This window comes from Acomys russatus, chromosome 2 (assembly GCF_903995435.1).
Source record: "Acomys russatus chromosome 2, mAcoRus1.1, whole genome shotgun sequence".
NCBI lineage: Eukaryota > Metazoa > Chordata > Mammalia > Rodentia > Muridae > Acomys > Acomys russatus.
This window is the reverse complement of record NC_067138.1, coordinates 71088646-71110570: the sequence shown is the minus strand read 5'-3', so window position 1 is coordinate 71110570 and position 21925 is coordinate 71088646. Positions and strand designations below refer to the sequence as shown.

The following is a 21925-nucleotide window of genomic DNA, read 5'->3' as shown; positions in this document are numbered from 1 at the left end:
AGACAATTCCAGAACCAGTTAAGTTGACACCAAAATTAACCATTGTACAGGTCCTTGTGGATTCCAGGATAGCCTTGAACTTGCTATGCAGCTAAGGATGGCCTTGAACTTCTGATGCCTGCCTCACCCTCCTGAGCGTGGGACTGCAGGCATGTGCCTAGCTTTTGTAGTATTAGGGGCTGAATTTAGGGGTTCACTCACGCTAGGCACTCTGCCAAGTGAACTACAGCCACCCTTGTTCTTAGTGGAAGGCAAAAGTGACACCTGATTGTCCTCTGTCATGCGTGCTTGCACATGCACAGAGACAGACAGGGACAGAAAGAGACAGATAGAGAGAACACAGGCACTGTACTTTCTCCTCTTACATACTCCATCTACTTGACTCTCTTCAAGGTCTGACTCATCACCTCCACAGTCAACCCAGAGTAGAAATCCAAGACTTAAAAGCACCCATGACAGACACTGCCCATGATGCCTTCTATGTTCTCTTATGTTCCTCTTGCTGACTCAGCAGCAATGGCAACCTGGCTGTCAGTTCCTTGGTTGTGACCCTCAGTGGCTTTCTAGTTCTCTGAGGAGTCCAGACAGTATACCTCTTCACCTGCCCCATCGATGCACCTCATCCCTGCCTTACTGAATTGTGTGTTTCACTTGGAGTTCCTCACCTGCCCTCTCATTTCTTGCACTAACAAGCCTCTGTGCTACCCCTAAAGACTCCATACCCTTGGTTGTTCCAGCCTGTCTTCTCAGCAGCAATGGGCAGGTCTACATACCACTGATCAGGCCTGGGGTCATTCTGGAGACTAGCAAAGAAGAGGAGTGGTCCAGCCTGAGTCCACTCACAGACATCTCTGCTGCTGTTGCTGCTTCGGTAAGCCAGACCAATGGGATTAAACACCACAATGCCTTTGGATTCCCCTTGGCTAGGCAGAGGCAGGTGCATCAAGTTTAACCAGATGCTGGGAGGCTGATGTCAGCTCAGCCCAGAGGCCAGCCAGCCAGCCAGCCAGCCAGCCAGGTTTTCCGTGGTCCTCTACACCCTGAGCTCTTTGCTGAGGAAAGGCTGGGATATTGAGAGAGGGAGGGTGTATACTAGAAGACCCCAGCTCTTTCTCTGGCTCTGTGGCCTTGGCTGAGCCTTTCCCTGAATTGTATCACTGTGACAAAAAAAAGATAGTCTAGGTGGTCCTTTAGATGCCTCCAGAGGAGACTGGCCAAAAGCTAGGGAACCTTAGACACCAGAATCCCCTCCCCCACCCTCCACCTAGAATGCCCTGGCATGGGACTTTCCCCACCTCACAGGTGGCATGGGTAAATCTTTAACTTGCTAGCTCTGGGCAGGCTGGAGTCTTTCTGGATGACTGGCTGTGGGGGGTTGGGGAGGGGTGTGTCTGGACTGTCCGGCTGTGGTGAGAGGGAGGCATACCAGAGAGAGAAAGGAACCCTGTATAGTACAAGACATGGAGGAGCGTGGCTCTCCCGACGGGTAAGCACAATTTATGTCAGTCATGGATCCCTTGAAGTGCACCCGGAGAACAGCGACTGAGGGCAGGGACTCGGGTAACTCTCTTGTGGCCACAGAGACCCAGCGTGGAGCCTGGAGCAGGGACCAGAAGGACCAGAAACTCCTATTCAAGTGATTCTCAGGTAAGTATGGGACAGGAACGGCTAGGAGGCACCTGGGCCGAAAGGGACCAAAAGCACTATCTGGATGGGCCTTCTGTTCTCTCTTGGATGCCAGGGTGCGTCCCATGAGCACTGCAGAGCTGCGTAGAGGGGAGCAGAGTGCACTGCACTGCTCAGGAACCCGGACTCTGCAAGTGAGAAGCCTTCCCAACCTCTGCAAAGGGACCTGTGGATGGGGACCCCTGGAACAACTTTGCCTTAGGACCCCTCTCTCCGCAGATTGCCCCTTCCCCACAGAGTGCCGCTCTCCTTTAGATAGTGTCTGCCTTCCCAAGATGGCTTCTCCTTCCCCAGAATGCCCCACTCCTCCTAGATACTCTGCATATTCCAGAGTGCCCACCTCTCCCAATGCCCCATCCCTACACAATGCTTCCCTCATCCCAGAGGGTTCCTCCCCTCCAAGATGCCAGTCCACTCCATTGACCTTTCCTTCAGCGTGTCCCGCCCTCCTGAAAAGGGCCCTTCCCCGCGGGGTGCTGGATCCTTCACAGTGCACCGCCCCTACGCCATCCCCCTCCCCAGGTGAGCCCCCCGGGTGGAGGACCCGACGTGGCGTTCCGCTTTGGCGCTGTACTGGACGGGGCATGCACACAGGAGGATGTGTTCAGGGCATGCGGCATGAAGCGCCTGGGAGAGCTAGCGCTGCGTGGGTGAGTGAGGCATGGATTGCATGCGGTGTGGGTCTCAGTACTACCTGGATCCCCGCCTCCAGGGCCCAGCCACACCCTTGCTGTCCACAGCTTCTCCTGCACGGTCTTCACTTTTGGCCAGACTGGCTCCGGGAAGACTTACACTCTGACAGGACCTCCTCCTCAGGTGGGCAGCAGGGTTGAGCTCTGGCCCAGGTTCCGGTTGTGGGTGGTACTCCGGAGTGGAAAGGGTGAGACCAACGCTGTTCCACCCTGTTGGTTCAGGACCTAGTATCTGAGAAAAGGAAGGCGGGGACTTGAAGAGTTTGTAGCGCGTTTGTATTCTAATTTGGGCAACGACTTGCTTTCAGTTGGTCTGTGGGGTGATACTGATGAACTACGGAGATATTTCAATGAGATAGTGTCAGGGAGCATGGCACCGCTTCTTAGCACAGTTAGCATTCTGCAGAGAGAGTGGCCCTTACTATCCTGCTGTCGCTGAGCTGCAGCCACAACTGTCTTTGTCCCCAGGGGGAAGGGGTGCCTGTGCCCCCCAGCCTGGCTGGCATCATGCAGAGGACCTTCACCTGGCTCTTAGACCGCGTGCAGCACCTGGGTACACCTGTCACCCTCCAAGCCTCCTACCTGGAGATCTACAATGAGCAGGTAAGCGAATGGCAGTCCATCTGGCAAGAAGGTAAGTTGTTCCAAGGACCAAGGATGCTAAGAAGCAGAAGGAGAGGGGTAACCATTGTCAAAGGGATATGAATGAATGGAGCCTTCTTCTCTTCCCTCCGCTCCCAGGTTCTGGACTTGCTGAGCCTGGGCTCTCCGAGGCCTCTGCCTGTTAGGTGGAGCAAGGCACGAGGCTTCTATGTGGAGCAGCTTCGGGTGGTGGAGTTTGGCACTCTACGGACCCTGATGGAGCTCCTGCAGATGGGTAGGCTGCCTCATGGAAGCTTTGGGAGCCAGGATTCCACTGCTCTCTCTGAGGCTCCCTGGGGACCGGACCGAGGCTTCTGGAATGGGGGCTTCAGAAAGGGACAGCAAAGCAGCAACTCACTCAGTTGCCCACACTCAGGTTGCCTTGCCTTCCAGATTTCCTGCCCACGTCCTCTCGCTCACTCCTCTTGCTTTCTGACCTTCCACCCTTGCAGGCCCGAAGAGCAATGGTCAAACCTCTTAGCCTAACTTATCTATAAGCTCCTACCATTCCAGCCTTAGGTGCCTCATTTGAGCATTTGCTTAGAACCCTCCTCTTGCAGGCACTGGGGATACTGGCTCTGGCCCCAGCATTACACTTCTCTGCTGATCTCTCTTTTCAGCCCAAAGCTGGTGCCCCTCACTCCTTAAGCTGGTCCATTGTGCTTCTGTCCCCATACCTCTCTGACAGTCTTCTTCCTGGGGAATGGTCCTTTCCTCTTAGCGGCTACAGCTCCTCATGTCTCTCCTTCCTCAGGTCTCAGCCGTCGCCGGAGCTCCTCACATACCTTGAACCAGGCATCCAGCAGAAGCCACGCCTTGCTCACACTCTATGTCAGCCGCCCAACTGTGAGTGTTCAGCCTGGGAGAGGGCTGGCTCAGGGATACCCATCAAGGCTCTGTCTTTGCACGTAGAAACCAACTTGGAACTTCTGGGTGTATGGGGGAGGCTTTTGACCTTGAGACATTGTGACTTTGATGGGGGACGGTCCTCTCCAAGTTCTCATCAAGCCCTGGTTCACTCACCTCAGCAGGTACCCTCTGTAGACCCCGGGGAGCCCCCTGTTGGAGGAAAGCTGTGCTTCGTGGACCTGGCAGGCAGTGAAAAGGTGGCAGCCACGGGATCCCGGGGGCAGCTGATGCTTGAGGCCAATAGTATTAACCGCAGCCTACTGTCACTGGGTAAGACCCGGGGGCTTACTGATCTGGCTTCTGGATCCCTTCTCTGCTCTGGATCTATTGCTGTACTAGGGAGACCACAGGACTTGTGGCTACAGATGAGGGCTGAAGTTCTGGCATCAGGTCTGACACTGACTTTCCTCTTCTGCTAGAGGGATGTCAGTCTATACATTCTAATTTCCACCACACTACACATGTCCCCTGTATGCTTGGAAGATAGGCACAGTACCGGGAAAGGAATAGGTCTGTGTACCCAGCTGCGTGTCTGGCCCTAGTTCCCTAGGCTTCAATACTTGCCTATGGTGTGGCAGCTGCTGCATTTCAGTCAGTTATCTGTCGGAGATCTCATGAATTTCTGCTGAGCATTGGGAAGTGGGTAAACAGTACATCTATGCCTTCAGAGAGCCCAGTCGGCTGCGGGACACCAATGCAAAATCGGTGAGATGGGACTAGTGTGTCATCCACCTGTCTGAGCCTCCTGCACTGCGACAGCCCAGCCAGGCCACTTTGATCACACAGCGCAATCTCTTTGGGCCTTGCTCTTCTCACCAGGCCACTGCATCTCCCTGCTGTTGGACCCACAGAGGAAGCACAGCCATATTCCCTTCCGGGACAGCAAGCTCACCAAGTTGTTGGCAGACTCACTTGGGGGTCATGGGGTCACGCTCATGGTATCTGATAGATTGGGGAGCTGGTAGAGGGGTTGGGCTCTAGGGAAGGGTCTTTTCCAGATAAGCACTCAGTGGCTGGCCTTTCTAGGTTGCCTGCGTGTCCCCTTCAGCTCAGTGCCTTCCTGAGACTCTCAGCACTCTGCGATATGCAAGTCGAGCTCAGAGGGTCACCACCCGGCCGCAGGGTCCCAAGGTGAGCAGGTAACAGCCAGAACCCCAGTTATCTTCCTGGGTGAAATTCTAGGACTGGATCAGAGTTGAGATTTGGGTTGGAATGCTGGGAATGATGTCATGGTTGATGTCAGGGTCATAGCCAAGGGTCTATGTCACAGTGAGAGAGTCTGGGCAGGCCTAAGGCTGGAGACTGAGTGGTCTGTAATCAAGATCTACCCAGGACCTCAGCTGGTTAGGCCTAATGTGGGGTTTGATATGTGGTCAATTTGAGGATCCCAATCTAAGCCAAGACTCGGGCAGAACTGAGTTTGGCCTTGGAATCACGTCTAGTTCTGACTGAGTCCCTTCAGGATGATGCAGTGTGGACGAGGTGCAACCTGGACCAGCATGCAAAGCTCCACAGAACCTCACACTGGGAATCCCTTGTGCTGTGCACAGCCTATATAATCCACATGACCCTGGTTTCCTTCCTCCGTAGTCCCCTGGAGCAAAGCCACCCCAGCAGGTAGAGGCTGAGCTTCTGCAGCTTCAAGAGGAGAATCGTCACCTACAGCTTCAGCTGGATCAAGTGCACACCAAGGGTATGAGCTTCCTGGGGGCCGGGAGGAGGCATGGATAGAATCTGGGTCACTTTGAGCCTAGCAATGTCCTCCTTTCCTGCAGCACAAGGTGCCCATGGGGCCCGGGAGGCCTGGGCCCAGCGGAACCTCTATGGGATGCTGCAGGAGTTTATGCTGGAGAATGAGAGGCTCAGGTAGAGCAAGGTGGGGCTAGCACTGGGACTCTGTCCACCCCTCCCCCCTTCCTGCTCATCTACTTTGGCCAAGATGCCACCTACCCATTTTTGGTTCTCTGTGCCCCTTGGTTCCCACCTTCCTCATGGTGCTGGCTCTGCCTCCCATCACCCAGAGCCTACTCCCCACTAGGAAGGAAGTGAGACAGCTACGGAGTAGCAGGGACCTGGCCCAGGCTGAGCAGCATGTCCTGGCCCAGCAGGTCCATAGACTGGAGAGGTGAGTGTAGCCACATGGAAGGCCTGGCATGTGAAAGCTGGCAAAGAGGGCTTTGAGAGTAAGAGTCAGGCCTCTGCAGCTGATCAGTACCTTTGACTTCTGACTCTGCCACCTCCTGGCTGAATGTGTCACCCTGGGGTAGTCATTTGACCACTAACTGTTGGGACCCTCTTCTGGTTCTTGGCTTGGCTGCCTTACAGGGTTGTTCATAGAAGGGATGAGTTTGTAGAGAGATGTCAGGGTTGGGGGCTGAAGGTTTAGACCTCACTCTTCTTCCAGGCACCTCCTTTCTGCATGCTCCCTTCCCCAGCAGGCCTCTGCCCCCATGTGTCCCTGCTCAACGGTTCCGTCTGCCTCCTGCCATGTGAGTCTCAATGCCCACCCTGGGTTGTGGGGGACAAGCTAGAATGCCATAGTCACTGATACGGCCTCTTGCAGGCACTGCCACCCCTCTGCTCCTGCTATCACCTCTGTCCTTTGTGCCGAGTATCCCTGGTCCACTGGGCTTGCCCACGGAGAGAGTGCCATGTGCCACAGGTAAGAAAAGTCAAGGTGAGCCTAGTGACATTAATCTGGAGCTCAGTGGTTCCAGTTGTTTCACGGCTTCTGGACAGGGGCACAGGAGTGAAGGATGGGCACTGGGTTCCTCTCTGTGTCCAGGGTGTGGAATGTCTGCTTGTCTGGCCTCCAGCTCTACCTTCTTTTAGGAGTTTACTCTCTCTCATTCATTTACCATCTCATTTACACATTTCTGCATTTAATTCTTCACCCATTCACCCATTCCTTCTAGAAACTTCCTTAAACCAGCCTAAGCTTTGGGCCCGCCTCTGTTTTACTCTCTTCCTTCAAAGAGCTCCCGATCCCTGGAGAAGACATTACAAGAACCACCTGTCACCCACTGAGGGAAATGGGAGATCCACATCTGTATAGTGGCGTGCTGTCCGTGGCATCCTGTGCAATGGGTGTGGCTAGGGTCAGCACTGAGGAAGGGGTACCCAGATGTGAAAGTCTGAGATGTCACCCAGTATGGCCTTTGGTCTTTTCAGCAGGGGCTAGAGCCCGAGGCACCAGGTCACGTATCTCTGTCTGCACGGCCTCCACCTTGGGCACCTTCACCAATCCCAGGCTCTGCCAAGCCCCCACGAGAGAGGTGGGCCAAGCCTGGGGTCCTGGAGTGGGAGTGGGGAGGCTTAGAGTTACTAGGCTCATTCTTTCTCCATGTCCACCCAGGAGCCATAGTGACTGGACCCAGACTCAAGTCCTGGCAGAGATGCTGACAGGAGAGGAGACAGTACCCTCTGCACCGCCCTTGCCCTCGGGGTCCTCGAACATGTCACCCATGCTAAGAGGTGAAGTTTGAGGATTCGTGTTTTGTAGGCCTTGGGTTTCCATCTTGAAACAGGGAAGGGTGGGGTGGGATTTCTAAGGATTTTTTTCATTCCCAGTCTTCCAGTCTCATGGCAGAATCCTCCTCTTTAGTCCTGACCTCTGCTGGAGCCTGGGAACTTGGGGAGAGGGTACTCGAGGCTTCCATGGAAGATTCTGGGCCTTAGTAGGCCTGGGATGTGGCTTTGAGTCTCATTGCTCCTTAGGAGGATCTGAGATCCCGAACCTGGCCCAGAGGCTGGAGGCTCTGACAAACCAGATGGGCAGCTCCCTGAACCTTGGCCAGAGGCAACCACACCCCAGTGAGGACACAAAGAGCCCTGGCCAAGCCCTCGCTCCTCATTAAAGACTGCCAGAATGGCTCTGCCCACTAGGCCTCCATCTCTGCATCTGTGAATGAAAAAGAAATGTTGCTGGGCAGAGTTAGGGAATCCTGAGGGGTTACAGGGACTCCTGTCCCAGACCTTGAACCTGAGAGTGGGTCCAGGAGATGCTGGTCTTGGGTAGGAAAATCTAAATAAAGTGAGGCATCAGCTCTAATCTAGTGTGCATGTGCTCTGGGTTGCCATGTAGGTGGTGGCATGGTCCATGAGGGGGGATCCATGAGGAGTGGGGGCCTAGGGAAGGTAGTAGGACTAAGAGGCAAAAGCCCAAAGACCTCAGGGTGCTGGAGCCGCATCCAGAGTTTGGGCTGTGACAAAGGCATAAAGGAGCCATGGAAGGCTGTTGAGATCTCAGCCTAGGCTTGTGTCATGGTCATGCTGGCCCTATGGGTGGTAGAAACTGGTAGAGACTGGCAGAGAGAGGAGGAGACACCTTGGCTTGCAGTACTTAAGCCTGGCATCCGGTTGGGCCCCCTCTGAGACTTCAACCCTGAGACTGCCCAGGGCTCGGAGCAGACAAGCCTCGGCCACAGGCTCATGGGAACCTTAATGAGGAGCAGGCCAAGTTAGTTAGGGAGCTCCACGGAGCATCTGGGAGCCCAGGTCTGTGGGAGGGCTGCTGGACTGGCCTGGAGACCTCATGTGTCTGAATGGGGTGACCCAGCTATGGACACCGGGACTGGTTTCCCCGCCATACTCCCTGGAGCAAGACTAAACAAAGAAATGCTCTGTGCTCTCTCCCCCAGCATTCTAGAAAAGAAAGCCCAAATGTCTCCAAAGCATGTTCCTTTCAGGAACTAAGCCCAGAAAGATAAAACCAGGGTGTCTCACAGTCCCTCTGAGTGTGCTGGGTGTCTTAGGCTTTTCTGTGTTTCTCCAGGACTCCTGAGTCTGTGTAGGGAAGGTTCTGGAAGCTAGGGCTAACTACTTCAGCTCAGGCTGCAATGCCAAGGGAACAGATGTTAAGAGGCATGACTTGAGACTTGATGGGGTGTTCAGCGGATGCCAGGGTGTCCCCAGAAGGTTAGGGTCCAAGCAGAGACCAGAGAGACAGGGTGATGTCCAGATACAGGCAGGCAGAGCAGGCTTGGCCACACAGGTTCCGATCACTTGTTTCTTACCCGCAAGTGTTCCTGGGCAGCTAAAATGGACACAAGAGTGATGATGTCCCTTTACATGACCTTTACGGAGATGAAATTCCCAGACATCTGTAAAGAATGTTACAAGAGGGCAGTGCTTCTTCTGCCAAGAGTTTTGTCAAAAGGAACTTACAGTCACATGACAGTTTGACAGAACTAATAGCCCCTACAGCAGAGATGGCTCAGTTGGCAAAGTGCTTGCTTTGCAAACATAAGGACCCAACTTCAATCCATAGCACACACATACAAATCAAGGTGGGAGGCTGGTGAAAGAGTTCAGAAGGTAAAGGCACTGACTGCCAAGCCTGCTGACAGGAGTCCAATCCCCAGTGGAAAGAGAACTGTCTTCAAGTGTCCTCTGACCTTCAATTGAGTGATACAGCACACACACAAACACACACACACACACACACACACACACACACACACACACACTGTAATAATTTCTAAAAATAGAGATGTAGTGGCACATGCTCAGAATCCCAGCGCCGAGGCGGTGGAGACAGGAGAATCCCCAGCGCTGTCTCTCTCTCTCTCTCTCTCTCTCTCTCTCTCTCTCTCTCTCTCTCTCTCTCTCTCTCTCTCTCTCTCTCTTTCTCTCTCTCTCTCTCGTCAGCCATCCTAACCCAATCAGTGAGTTGCAGGCCAGGGAGAAGCTCTGTCTCATAAACAAAAGATAGATGGTGCCTAAGAAATTACTCCCGAATTCCCGAAATTTGTGGATAAATGGATTGAGCTAGAAATGATCATAATGAGTGAGTTAACCCAGAAGCAGAAAGAATCAAATGGTATATACTCACTTATATCTGCATACTAGCCCAAGGGGCATGTCCCACGAAAGCCTTCACTTACCAGGAAACTGGGACAGAGGGGAAGGCATCCTATTGGGACTCTAAATGAGAGACGCATGGGAGAATAGCAAAATAAAAGGATACCGAGGGTCCTAGAAATCTACAAGTAGAACAATATGATAGGCAGATTTGGGCCCAGGGGTCCCGCTCAAACTAAGGCACCAGCCAAGGACAATACAGGAGGTAAACTTTAAACTCCTTCCCAGATCTAGCCAATGGTCAGAATATTCTCCACAGTTGAGTGGAGAGTGTGCTATGACTTTCTCACGTACTCTGGTGCCTCACATTTGACCATGTCCCCTGGAGGGGGAGACCTAGTGGCACTCAGAGGAAGGACAGCAGGTAGCCAAGAAGAGACTTGATACCCTATGAGAATATATAGGGGGAGGTAATCCCCCTCAGGAACAGTCATAGGGGAGGGGAATAATGGGAAAATGGGGGGGGGGGGGGAGGAATGGGAGGATACAAGGGATGGGATAAACATTGAGATGTAACAAGAATAAATTAATAAAAAAATAAAAATAAAAAATTAAAAAAAAAGAAAAAGAAATTACTCCTGAAGTTGACCTCTGGCCTCCTGTGTGCATATATGTGCACATATACACATTCACACAAACCACTCAACAGATACATGTGGGAACCTGCCTGTGGAGTGTGCTGCTCTCACAGAATACAGGCAGTGCCAAGGAGATCTGCCTGGGCAGGTTGCCTGTTCTCAGAGTTCTAGAAAGGCCTCATGGGGGTGATGCTTATGCGAGACCTGAAGGGAGAAGGGATCCCAGTTGACAGCATAAGGACCCCTCTCCTGGCATTTTTCACAGCACCATATCAGTGTGCAGGTTCCTGCTCCTTCTTGGCCCCCTGAACCCTTATCTCACTTACTGGTGCATAGCCCTGCTCATTGGGAGGTCCTTGGCCTCAGGCAGGGAAGGCCCTGGCACTGAGCATGAGAGCCTTTCCCCAGCCACCTTGAGAGGGAGAGGATGGATGGGGACCACCCAGGGGGGGATAGCTGCCTCATTAGCATTTGGAGGATGCTCTTCAGCCAGCCAGGTTCCTAGTTCCAGCTCCTGACCTTAACAAAAGCCTCCTTCCTTTTCCTGAGACACATGGCACTCTGCTGACCTCCGCTGCCACTGATTACCCAGAGCTATGGTCACTGTTCCCTCTGCTCCCCCCTCCAGGATGGCTGCTTCTCTAGGATCTCAAGCTCTGGGGGATCCCACAGAATTATAGTCCCAAGTGAGACTTCACATTCTTGTGGCCCTTACTGAAAACTGCAGACCCAAGGAGCTCTTCTGGAATCCTAAAAACCACCAAAGCCTAACACATCGCTGGAATTTGGGGATAGGACTCTGGCCCCAAGTGTTTACAAAGCTGTCAAAAGAAGGCTGTCAGTATCTCAAAACACTGGAATTGAGGGTGACTCTTGGAAGTCCTAGGCACTAGGAATTTCTCAGAATTCCAATTCCTTAGATCTCTATGGACTCTTAAAATATACTGAAGTTGGAATAGATCCAGTGGAAAGCGGACATGACTAGAGTTCTGATGGCCATCTATGAACTTCTAGAATGCTGGCACCTCTGAGAGACCTGGAGATCTAAAACAATTTCTGGTTGAATTTTCTAGATCCTTGAGGGCCCATCGTTAGCCAGTGCAGAGTAGGGTGTGTGGCAGAAGCCATAGACAGCTGTAGGATGGATGGCCCAAGCTACAGGATGACACTTCAGAGGATACTGCTCAAATGAGGTGTGTACTTGTGCACCCACCCCCTACACACACATGGGCACGCAAATTAAAATTTTAACAGCAATCAATAAAATGCAAGACTGTCAGCCAGGCAGTGGTGGCACATGCCTTTAATCCCAGCACTTGGGAGGCAGAGGCAGGTGGATCTCTGAGTTCAAGGCCAGCTCAGTCTACGAAGAACAGCCAGGGATACACAGAGAAAGCCTGTCTCAAACAAAACAAAACAACAAAAACAAAGGGAAAAAAGACCATGAGAGGTCAAGCATATAGCTCAGCAGATGAGCACTTGCTTAGTGTATATGAAGTTCTAGGTTCAAATCACACCACTCTAGAAATGACAGGGATCTGTTATCAGGGATGAACCCCCAGGCAGACCCAAGAGTTGAAGTCAGGAGACTTGACCCTAGTGTTGGGAGTAACTTGCTGCTTTGATCACCAAAGCCTAAAGCCTAAAGCCCCAGTAGGCTCTTTTCTCTCCAGCTATTTCTTGGTCTAATGACACATTTGCCCAAATTCATATTCGATGGCAGAGCTCTTATACCAGTTTCAACCCCTTAGGGGATACCTTGTCTCCTTGTAAAGTCCAGTTCCATTTCTGTCTTCTCCTTGGGTGTCTGGAGGTACATCTGCCTTAGTTATCCAGACAAATACGGTGGGCAGAGTAGGCAAGCAGTTGTGGTGTTGCTGGGAATTTGGTTGGAACAGTGGCCACTGAAACTCAAGACAGAGGAGGGCCATGACTGGAAACCTACTACATGAGCCTTTCAGGGCCCTAGCTGTCACTGACGTTGGCCCTGGGATGAACTGGGACAGTTCGGTTGGGCTGTGGCCCTGAATTCTCATTCACTGGGCCTGCAGGCCCTCCACTTAGCAGATATGAATAATACTAGCCGGAAGCTGAGCCAATTCCTATTTTCATGGGTCGTCTAGCCAAGTGAGAGGGAAAGAAGAAGCCAACTGACCCTTACTGTGCAGTAGAAATAGTCACAACTAGTGCATCGGTGTGTGCCAAGTACTGCTTGCAGACTTTTATTCCTCAATGGCTCCAAAAAGCAATATGGTTGCAGTTTTCACTTTTCAAGAAGGAGATAGATGAAAGATGTATGTGTGATGTGCATGGCTCCTGAGAAAAATATTCTCAAAAGTCACTTGAGACCAGTCTATCTGGACCCCAGAAGAAGGGACAGTCAGTATGAACTGAGAGAGTCAACCATGTCAGTAAGAAGTTTGTCCCCAAGGAGGAAGTGTTACCACCACCCTGCAGACAGACTGGGTCATTGGTGAGATGGCTCAGTGGGTCATGGCATTTTCCATCAAACCTAATGTTCTGAATTCAGTTCCCGAGATCCATAGGTAAGGGAGAGGACCAACTTCTGACTGCTGTCCCCTGACATCCACATGCGTGCATGGCACATGTATACCTACAGGCGTATACAAGCATGCACACAAAATCAAGAACTGAAATATTATTTTAAAAATAAAACCCTTCCGACTTACTTCTCAGCGAAGAGGACTTGTGCAGCCCCAGGCAGGATTGAGAGAGCTACAAGTGGAGACCAGTGGCCTAACTGCTGTCCAATGGCAGGGCTTTGCGGAGAGACAGATCTGAATGGTCCCCAGGTTCTGGAGTCTCAGGAGGCTTTGTTTTTCTCAGTCTCCATTTGGTCAGTTTACCAGCTGTGGGAGCCTGGGTGAAGTATTAGCCACTTTGATCCTCAATTTCTCCTGTGAAGTAGGCATAAAACTAATTTACTCTAAAGGGAGCCAAGTGCTCATGGGGACGATAGGACTAAGTGTGGTTGCTTACAGCCTGAAGCCTGGCCCTGGAGGATTACATAGACACTAGCTGTTAACACTAGGTCAGCACCAATGGCTGCTCCCAGCACTAGCACCGACCTGCCATGACTGTGCCTGTCCTCAGAGAACTGGGTTAGGTTCTGGCCTTTTGCTATTTCAGATGGTGATGTCATCTCTGCTGGCTTCTTCTTTCACTGGATGCCCTGGACACCGATTCTCCGGGGACGTCGGCAAAAGTGAGAGGAGAGCCAGGGAAAAGTTTCCATTGCCTCCCAAGGTAATAGTTGGGGAATTTTTCACTCATCTTTCTTAAGGAAAGGCCAGTGGCATTTTCTAAGGAGCCCCTCTTGCCTCGTGGATTGTCCTTTCACACATGTTAGGGTATGTTCACATGGTCAGCTGGGATGGAGAGGGCCCTAACATCTCTTGCCAGACAATGAGAGTATGTCCTTCCTGGGCATCTGTGAAGACTTCACAGGTTCCTTCGGGAGGCCTTCCTTCCTGGTGCTAGGTGCCAAGTGACAAGCCCTGTCTCCAGGACAGCTGGATCTCTAGGACGTTCTGAATTCCAGTGTCCCAACTTTATGTGACTCTGTGTGTGTGTGTGTGTGTGTGTGTGTGTGTGTGTGCGCGCATGTGTGTGTGTGTGTGTGTATACATGCTCACATGTGTGCTGGTGAGAGTGTGTGTGTGTGTGTGTACATGCTCACATGTGTGCTGGTGCATGTGTGTGTACATGCTCATATATTTGCAAGTACGTGTGTGAGCGTGCACATGTATGCATGCACGCATGTGTGTGCATACTCCTATGTGCTCAGGGAAGCCAAAGGTCAACCTCAAGTTGAACTCTCAAGTGCCACCCGCCTCTTTTTCTGAGGCAGGGTCTTTCACCTGGCCCAGAACTTGCTGAATCAGCTAGGCTGGTAGCAATGAGCTCTTGGAATCTACCTGTGTCCACCTCTCAGTACTGGCATTGTAAGTAAGCATGAACATGTACACACACACACACACACACACACACACACACACACACACACACGTATGTGCGCGCACCTCCCCCCCCACACACACACTGACCTCTCTATATGGGCTCAGAGGATAGAACTCAAATCCTCATGTTTGCATGGCAAACTCTATACTAACCACCACCTGCCCTGAGCCCCACAATGTCCCACTCTCTAAGCTGTTTCTTTGGGCTAAACCACCAGCCCCACACAGTGCCAACCAGCAGAATCTCAGGACCCATCCATTAAGCCTGGCTCTCTCCAAGAAGTAAGAGTGGGGTGGACTTTTGTCATTCATCTTTATATGTATCATTGAACTCCAACTCACTGCACTTCAATCCAAACAGAAAGCAGAGTTGTATCAGGTGAGACTGACAGGTAGCAGGGCTCACAGGTGTTCCTGGACAATGTGACCAAGAAGTCCTGCTGGTTACCAGGGTCAGCAGAGAGCCTTGGGGAGTCAGGGAGTCAGATCTGGGTTTGAAATGGTTACAAACTTACCTGCAAGTGGCCTCCAACACCTCATCCTCAGCCTTAGTTTCCCTATTTATAAAACAGGGCCACCGCATAGTAAGGCCCTGAACAGAGATTTAAGAGAGACCACCTGCAAGACACTTAGGTCTTCTGGGTACCTGACAGCCTGTGCGCTAAATTCCTGCTCCCTAACAGATTGCTCCCGGGAATTCAGTTTTGTTTTAAGGGCCTCTCTCAACCCTTCAGCTCTCTAGCAGGCATGGGATTGGCAGGTCAAGGTGGAGGCTTGCAAGGAAGTTACAGTAGGCAAGAAAGAAGGTAAGCACTAGCCTTGGTTTTCTTCTTTTTGCAATACATTTATTTTATTTTTAATTTAAATAATGTATTCAGATTACATCTCAACTGCTATCCCCTCACTTGTATCCTCTCATTCCCCCCTCCCTCCCTCTTTCACCCTATTCCCCTCCCCTAGGCCTGTGACAGAAGGGGACCTCCTCCCCTATCATACGATCACAGCCTATCGGGTCTCATCTGGGTAGCCTGCTTCTCTTTCTTCTGAGTGCCTCCAGGCTTCCCCACCAAGGGGAAGTGGCCAAATAGGGGGCACCAGAGTCCATGTCAGAGTCAGTCCCCACTCTCCACACAACTGTGGAGAATGCACTGTCCATTGGCTAGCTCTGAATATAGGGTCTAGGTTTAATGCATGCATTGTCCTTGGTACAGTAGTTTGTGTATGCCCTGCTGGGTCCAGATCCACAACTCTGGGTTTCAGGACCCACTGGATCCTTCTATTTGCCCATTCTCCCATACCTCTCTCACCTGGGGTCCCAATAGCAAGTCCCAGCATCTGTCCCAATCCCCCACTGAGTGGCGACTCTCAGAGGACATCGATGGTGGCCTAGTATCCAATTACAAGTGAGCATATACTATGTGTATCTTTCTGGGTCTGTGTTATCTCACTCAGAATGATCATTTCTAGTCCCACCCACTTGCCTGCAAATTTCAAGATTTCCTTGTCTTTAATAGCTGAGTAGTATTCTATAGTGTAAATGTACCACAGTTTCTTTATCCATTCTTCGGCTGAGGGCTGGTTGTTTCCAGATTCTGGCTATTACGAATAAGGCTGCTATGAACATAGTTGAGAAAATGTCCTTGTTGTGTGGCATAGCATCTTTTGGGTATATTCTAAGGAGTGTAATAGCCGGGTCTTGAAGTAGCCCTATTCCCAATTTTCGGAGAAATGGCCAGATTGATTTTCAAAGTGGTTGTACAAGTTTGCACTCCCACCAGCAATGAAGGAGTGTTCCCCTTTCTCCACACCCTCGCCAGCATGCGCTGTCATTTCAGTTCTTTATCTTAGCCATTCTGATGGGTCAAAACAACTCTGAGATTCCATCTTGGTTTTTTTCACAGGCCTTTCTGCAGGTCTCTTAACCCTTCCTTGTCTTTGCGGTCTGCAAGTTCTCTGCTTCCCCCTGGTGGAAGAAGACATTCATGCAGTCTCAACACAATTGCAAACAGGTATGGAGGCCAAAAGCCAGGCTGGTTCAATGCCCTGTGCCTGTAATAACATGGCTCCTGTCCTCCAGGTCCTTCTGTGACCCCTGCTCTTCCCTAAGTCACCATGCGCTCTGCCCCAAAGTTTAGCTGTGAGTCTAAGCATTGCTTCGATCCCCTGCCGGGTGGAGTATTTCAGAGGACCTCTACGGTAGGCTCCTGTCCTGTTCCCTCTTCAAGAAGTTCCAGTGTCTACTCTAGCTGCCCTTCTAAATGAGCATTAAGCATCTTCCCTCGGGTCCTCCTTGCTATTTAGCTTCTTTAGGTCTGCGGATTGTAATGTGGTTATCCTGTATTATATGGCTGATATCTGCTTATAAGTGAGTGTATAACATGCATGTCTTTCTGGGTTACCTCACTCAGGATGATCTTTTCTAGTTCCATCTATTTGACTGAAAATTTCAATTTTCCATTCTTCGGTTGAGGGACGTCGAGATTGTTTCCAGATTCTGGCTATTGTGAATAAAGCTACTATGAACAAAGTTGAGCAAACGGCCTTGTTGTATGGTGGAACATCTTTTGGGTATAATCTCAGGAATGGTATGGCTGGATCTTGAGGTAGAGCTATTCCCAATTTTCTGAGGAAGTGCCAGATTCATTTCCAAAGTGGTTGTACAAGTTTGCACTCCCACCAGCAATGGAGGAGTGCTCCTCTTTCTCTACATCTTTGCCAGCATGTGTTGTCACTTGAGTTTTTGAGAACAAGAGAGCCAACAAATCTGGGCCCAGGGGACCTACGGAGACTGATGCACTAACCAAGGACCACACATGGAGAGGAACTAGACCCTCTGCTCAGACATAGTTGCTATGCAGCGGCCTCCATGTGAGCCCCATAATAGAGGGAGTAGGGCCGCCTCTGACACTGACCCTGATGCCCACTCATTGATCTCTTCCCCTTGGCGGAGCGGCCATGCCAGCCCACAGAGGAAGAGGATGCAGGCAGTCCTGATGAGACTTGATAGGCTGGGGTCAGATGGTAGGAGAGGAGGGCTCTCCCTTTCTAAGGACAAGGGGAAGGGAGGAGGGGGAAAGAGAGACGGAAGATGGGATGGGGAGGAGATGAGGGAGGAGGCTACAACCAGGATGTAAGGCGGATAAATTAAGAATAAACAAACTTTGGGCTGGAGAGATGGCTCAGAGGTTAAGGGCACCGACTGCTCTTCCAGAGGTCTTGAGTTCAATTCCCAGCAACCACATGGTGCCTCACAACCATCTATAATGTGATCTGATGTCCTTGTCTAGCCTGCAGGCGTACATGCAGGCAGAGCACTGTATACATAATAAATAAATAAATAAATATTTAAAAAGAATAAACAAACTTTTTTAAAAAGTGGCTTCCTCAAGTCCACACATCAGGGATGTTGTCACAAGTACCCACCATGCCTTGGTTCAGTGGTGTCACTTGAGTAAGCCCTGTCCTGTTTGGACATTTAAATGAAACAGCTGAAGCCAAGGTGAGAAAGGATTGCCCTGCCGTCCCCTGCAAGTCACTGGACACTGATACTCAAGTCTCCAGATGGCACTCCCCAACTCCTTTTTTTGACAAGATCACAGGTACCCCCTATGGTCTAGAATTTGATATGTAATTGAGGGTGATCCTTTTCTGTCTACCTCTTAAGTACTGGGATTACAAGTGTGTGCCACCTCGCCCATCTTATGCAGTTGCTGGCATTTAAACCTGGGGCCTCACACCTGCTAGGCAGGCCCTTGACTTACTGAGATAGATCACCAGCCTGGCTGTCCCTTTGGCACAGGGTGGGGAGTGAAAAGCAGAGTGTGGAACTCAGCTGGACAGTGAGGACCTCCCCTTTTGTCACTGTCATAGCATTCACCCCTGCTTCCCTCTGGTGGCTCTGAACAGACAGCCTGTGACAGGGCTTGGCCAGGGCCTCACCCTGCTATGTCCTTCCACACCAGGCTTGGCCACGCCCACTGGCCTCCATTCTGCCCTTTGGCCCTGAGGTCCCTGCTGGTCCAGTAAGAGCTCCTAGTGTCCGGTCCTTCCCTCTTCCTGGAAGCCACCTGAGTACTTACTGTCCCCCAACTCTTTTCCTGTCTCCCCGTTGATCTCCTCTACCCCAGATATTACCTCTACCACCTTCTGAACATAACCAACCCTGTGACCCAGGGCAAAGAGCAAGCCCAGGCCTGTCAATGCTGCCTGTCCCACTGGCTCAGGCATGTCTTTCTGTCCTCCAAGCTTCCTGCCTAAGGATTTAAATTTTTTTAATTAAAAATGTTTTATGTGTATTTATTTTATGTGCATGCACATGTGTGCACATGAGTATAGGGGTCAGAGGACAACTCCCAGGCATCAGTTCTCTCCTTCCACCATGTAGGTTTTGAGGATCAAATTCAAGTCATAGGCGTGCTATTCCTAAACGTACTGAGCCATCTTACTTGCCCTGGGGTGTCTGTCTGTCTGTTTGTCTGTCTGTCTGTCTGTCTATTTGTCTCAAATGCATTTCTCTCTCCATTTTCCTTTTCTGGGACTTTTATGACTGTTCCCGATGCTGAGATGACTTGCCTCCTGGGACCTCATTCATGCACTCATGTCTGGCTGTGTCCATTCTTTGTCTGAGTCCCCCTCCCCCTCCGGTTCCCCATCACTATGCCCTGCCTTAGACCTATCTTAATTTGCCTGCCTCTCCTTAAACCACGCCAAGGTCCCTAGTGACAAGCTTGAGGGAATGCTTGAATAGCCATGAAGTGAGGGTTTGAGCATAGCAACAGGCCTGTTTGGGCTCCACGTGGGCCATAAGCTGAGTGACCTTGAACAAGTCCCACTTCCCATCGAGTTCATCTGGAGACTGAGGCTTCTGATGCCTGCTATGCTGGGTACCTTTTTAGGCTCCTGGGTGGGCAACATCCTCCCCTCCTTCAAGTCATCCCAGAATCCTCATGATACCTATGAACTTTGGGACTCCTTGGGGGGGGCAGTAGGAGCCCCTCAGCTTCCACACTCTTCTCTTAAGAGACAAAGGGGAAGTGAGGATGGAGTCCTAGACACTGCTTGCTTTCATCTCTGTAGCCCCTGTTAATGTTTAAAAGTGGTTCAAAGTCCAAGTGGCCTTGGCTGAGGGCTCCCCCTGTTTGCTCTGGTTAATAATCTCAGGAGTACAAACATCTGGAGCAAGAGGAGAGAGCAGCACCCCTCGCCGTCCTCCCCCACCCCCACCTCACCCCCATGGGCTTGTTGTGTACTGGAGCATCCGCATACCACCCTCCAAGCTTCTCACCCAAGCAGGTTGTCGAACGAGCATAGGGACTTGTCCCAAAGAATCTAAAGTCAGAGCTGGGGGTCCCCTAAATACCATAGGCCTTCCAGCCCTCCATCAAGGTCAGAAAAGTCATGTTGGGGAAGCAGCTAGAGAGATGCTTCAGTGGTTAAAAGCATTGGCTGCTCTTCTATAGGCCCTGGGTTCAATGCCCAGCAACCACATGGCAGCTCACACCTGCCTGTAACTCCAGTTCTAGGGCTTCTGACACCCTCACACAAACATACAGGCAGGCAAAACACCAATGAGCGTGTATACGTGTGCATGTGCACGCGCGCGTGCGCGCACACACACACACACACACACACACACACACACACACACACACACACACACACATATGAAAGGTTATATTGGTGTAATGGCTGCAGCCCAGGTAATGGGTCAGACCCTGGAATGGGCTGGACAGTCTTAGAATGATTCTACAAGTGCATATTTCTCTTGCCCTCCAAGTGAAAATGGCAGCTGCTCTGCCCTCTCCTTTACAGACTAGGGAAGGAGGAAAGCTGTATCCAAGCTCCCCCAGAACAGGGAGTCAAGGTGGCCAGCTTCTGCTTCCCTGTTCTCTCTCTCTGTTCACCTCCTTGTGCCCACCAGTAGGCAACCGTAAAAGACTGAGAAACTGTACTGCCAAGATGGTTCCGTGGGTAAAGCACCTGCTGCTGACCCTGACCACCAAGTCCCATCTGTGGAACCCACATGGTTAAAGGAGAGAACTGATCCTTGCAACTTGTCCTCTGACCTCCACATGCATCTCCACTATAGCACACGCACCATGGCACGTGTATTCCTGCACAGACAGACTACTCCTGCAAACAAATAATTTTTTTTTAAAGTCTGAGAATCAGGAACACAAAAGAAGGTAACTATGTCAGAAAGTTAAGCCAAGATAGTTTCTGTGATGAGATGTGTATGGAGGTTTTGTGCTTTCCAGCAGCCAGAGCAAAAAAAAAAAAAAAAAGAAGAAAAAGAAAACTCAGTCGTTGGCCAAGCTGCCTGTTAACGGCGCATTGCAAACCCTCTCATTTACACACAGACACACATGTGCTCTGGATAATGGCAAAGGGGGACTGTGTCTGTGGGTCTCACAGAAGGGATACAGTGCAGCACTTGTTCAGGCACTGGCTATGGAATAGAACCCCTGGCTCTTCCATGAGCAGGGCTCTGGCTCCCACGTCTCAGATATACGAGGAACTGCTTGCTGCAAGAAGGTCTGTGCCGCGAGAGGAGCAGGGAGGTGGGCAGGATGATGGCTGGAGCCGCTGGAGGAGAGAGAAATGGATGGAGAAGAATCATAATACCGTGGACAGGAGTCTAAGCTCGGGGACAAACAGATGTGGGTTTAAAAACAACTCCAATTAGAATATATAAATCTACACATCTTGGGTGTTAGCCCTTTGTAGGATGTAGAATTGGTGAAGATCTTTTCGCAGTTTGTAGGCTGCTGTTTTGTTTTGTTGACAGTGTCCTTCACCTTACAGAAGCTTTTCAGTTTCATAAGGTCCCATTTATTAATTGTTGATCTTAGAGCGTGAGCTGTTGGTGTTCTATTCAGGAAGTTGTCTCCTGTGCCACTTTTTCTTCTATTAGATTTAGTGTATCCAGTTTTATGTCGAGGTCTTTGATCCACTTGGACTTAAGTTTTGTGCAGGGTAATAAATATGGATCTATTTGCATACTTCTACATGAAGACATCCAGTTTGACCAGCACCATTTAGATATATAAAGAACTCAAGGAACTCAAGCCAAATAATCCAACTGAAAAATGGAATACAGAGCTAAACAGAGAATCTCAACAGAGGAATCTTGAATGGCCGAGATACAACTAAACAAATGCTGAGCATCCTTAGTCATCATAGAAAAAGAAATCAAAATGACTTTGAGATCCCATCGTACATCCCTCAAAATGGCTGAGATCAAAAACTCAAGTGACAACACATGCTGGCAAGGATGTGGAGCAAAGGGAACACTCCTCCATTGCTGATGGGAGTGCTAACTTGCACAAGTACTTAGGAAATCTGGAGATTTCCCAGAAAACTTGGAATAGCTCTACCTCATGATTCAGCTATACCACTCCTGGACATATTCCCAAAAGATGCTCCACCATACAACAAAGATGCCTGCTCATGTATGTTCACAGAAGTTTTATTTATAGTAGCCAGAAACAGGAAACAACCCTAAACTGAAGATGTCCCTCAACCGAAGAATGGATAAAGAAAATATAGTACATTTACACAGTGGAATATTACTCAG

At 50.6% G+C, this 21925-nt stretch overlaps 1 protein-coding gene across 6 annotated transcripts; it reads left to right on the top strand.

The window, feature by feature from the left end:
• Positions 1–1483: 1483 nt before the first annotated feature.
• Positions 1484–11625, top strand: Kif12 (kinesin family member 12). Of its 6 annotated transcripts, XM_051163032.1 has the most exons (19): positions 1484–1647; positions 1742–1820; positions 2209–2336; positions 2427–2502; positions 2847–2981; positions 3120–3255; positions 3775–3866; positions 4049–4199; positions 4749–4867; positions 4956–5060; positions 5520–5622; positions 5705–5795; positions 5968–6054; positions 6334–6418; positions 6493–6591; positions 7101–7204; positions 7285–7403; positions 7534–7571; positions 7647–7832. In XM_051163032.1, exons 2-19 carry the CDS (start codon positions 1752–1754, stop codon positions 7689–7691), a joined length of 1782 nt encoding a protein of 593 aa, XP_051018989.1. In that variant the 5' UTR covers positions 1484–1647; positions 1742–1751; the 3' UTR covers positions 7692–7832. The 6 variants fall into 6 exon arrangements, with proteins under 6 accessions (XP_051018989.1, XP_051018996.1, XP_051018970.1 ...); XM_051163039.1 differs by lacking the exons at positions 7534–7571; positions 7647–7832 and adding an exon at positions 11443–11625; XM_051163013.1 differs by lacking the exon at positions 7534–7571 and having other exon boundaries at positions 7104–7204; positions 7647–7895.
• Positions 11626–21925: the final 10300 nt, after the last annotated feature.

What these genes read in the sequence shown, in the direction of transcription:
- Kif12 (XM_051163005.1), top strand. Translation starts at nt 1,752, where the DNA reads ATGAGCACTGCAGAGCTGCGTAGAGGGGAGCAGAGTGCACTGCACTGC. An exon ending in TCTATGTCAGCCGCCCAACT is followed by an intron (nt 3,867 to 4,048) that starts GTGAGTGTTCAG and finishes CACTCACCTCAG; the next exon opens with CAGGTACCCTCTGTAGACCC. An exon ending in GAGAGTGCCATGTGCCACAG is followed by an intron (nt 6,592 to 7,100) that starts GTAAGAAAAGTC and finishes TGGTCTTTTCAG; the next exon opens with CAGGGGCTAGAGCCCGAGGC.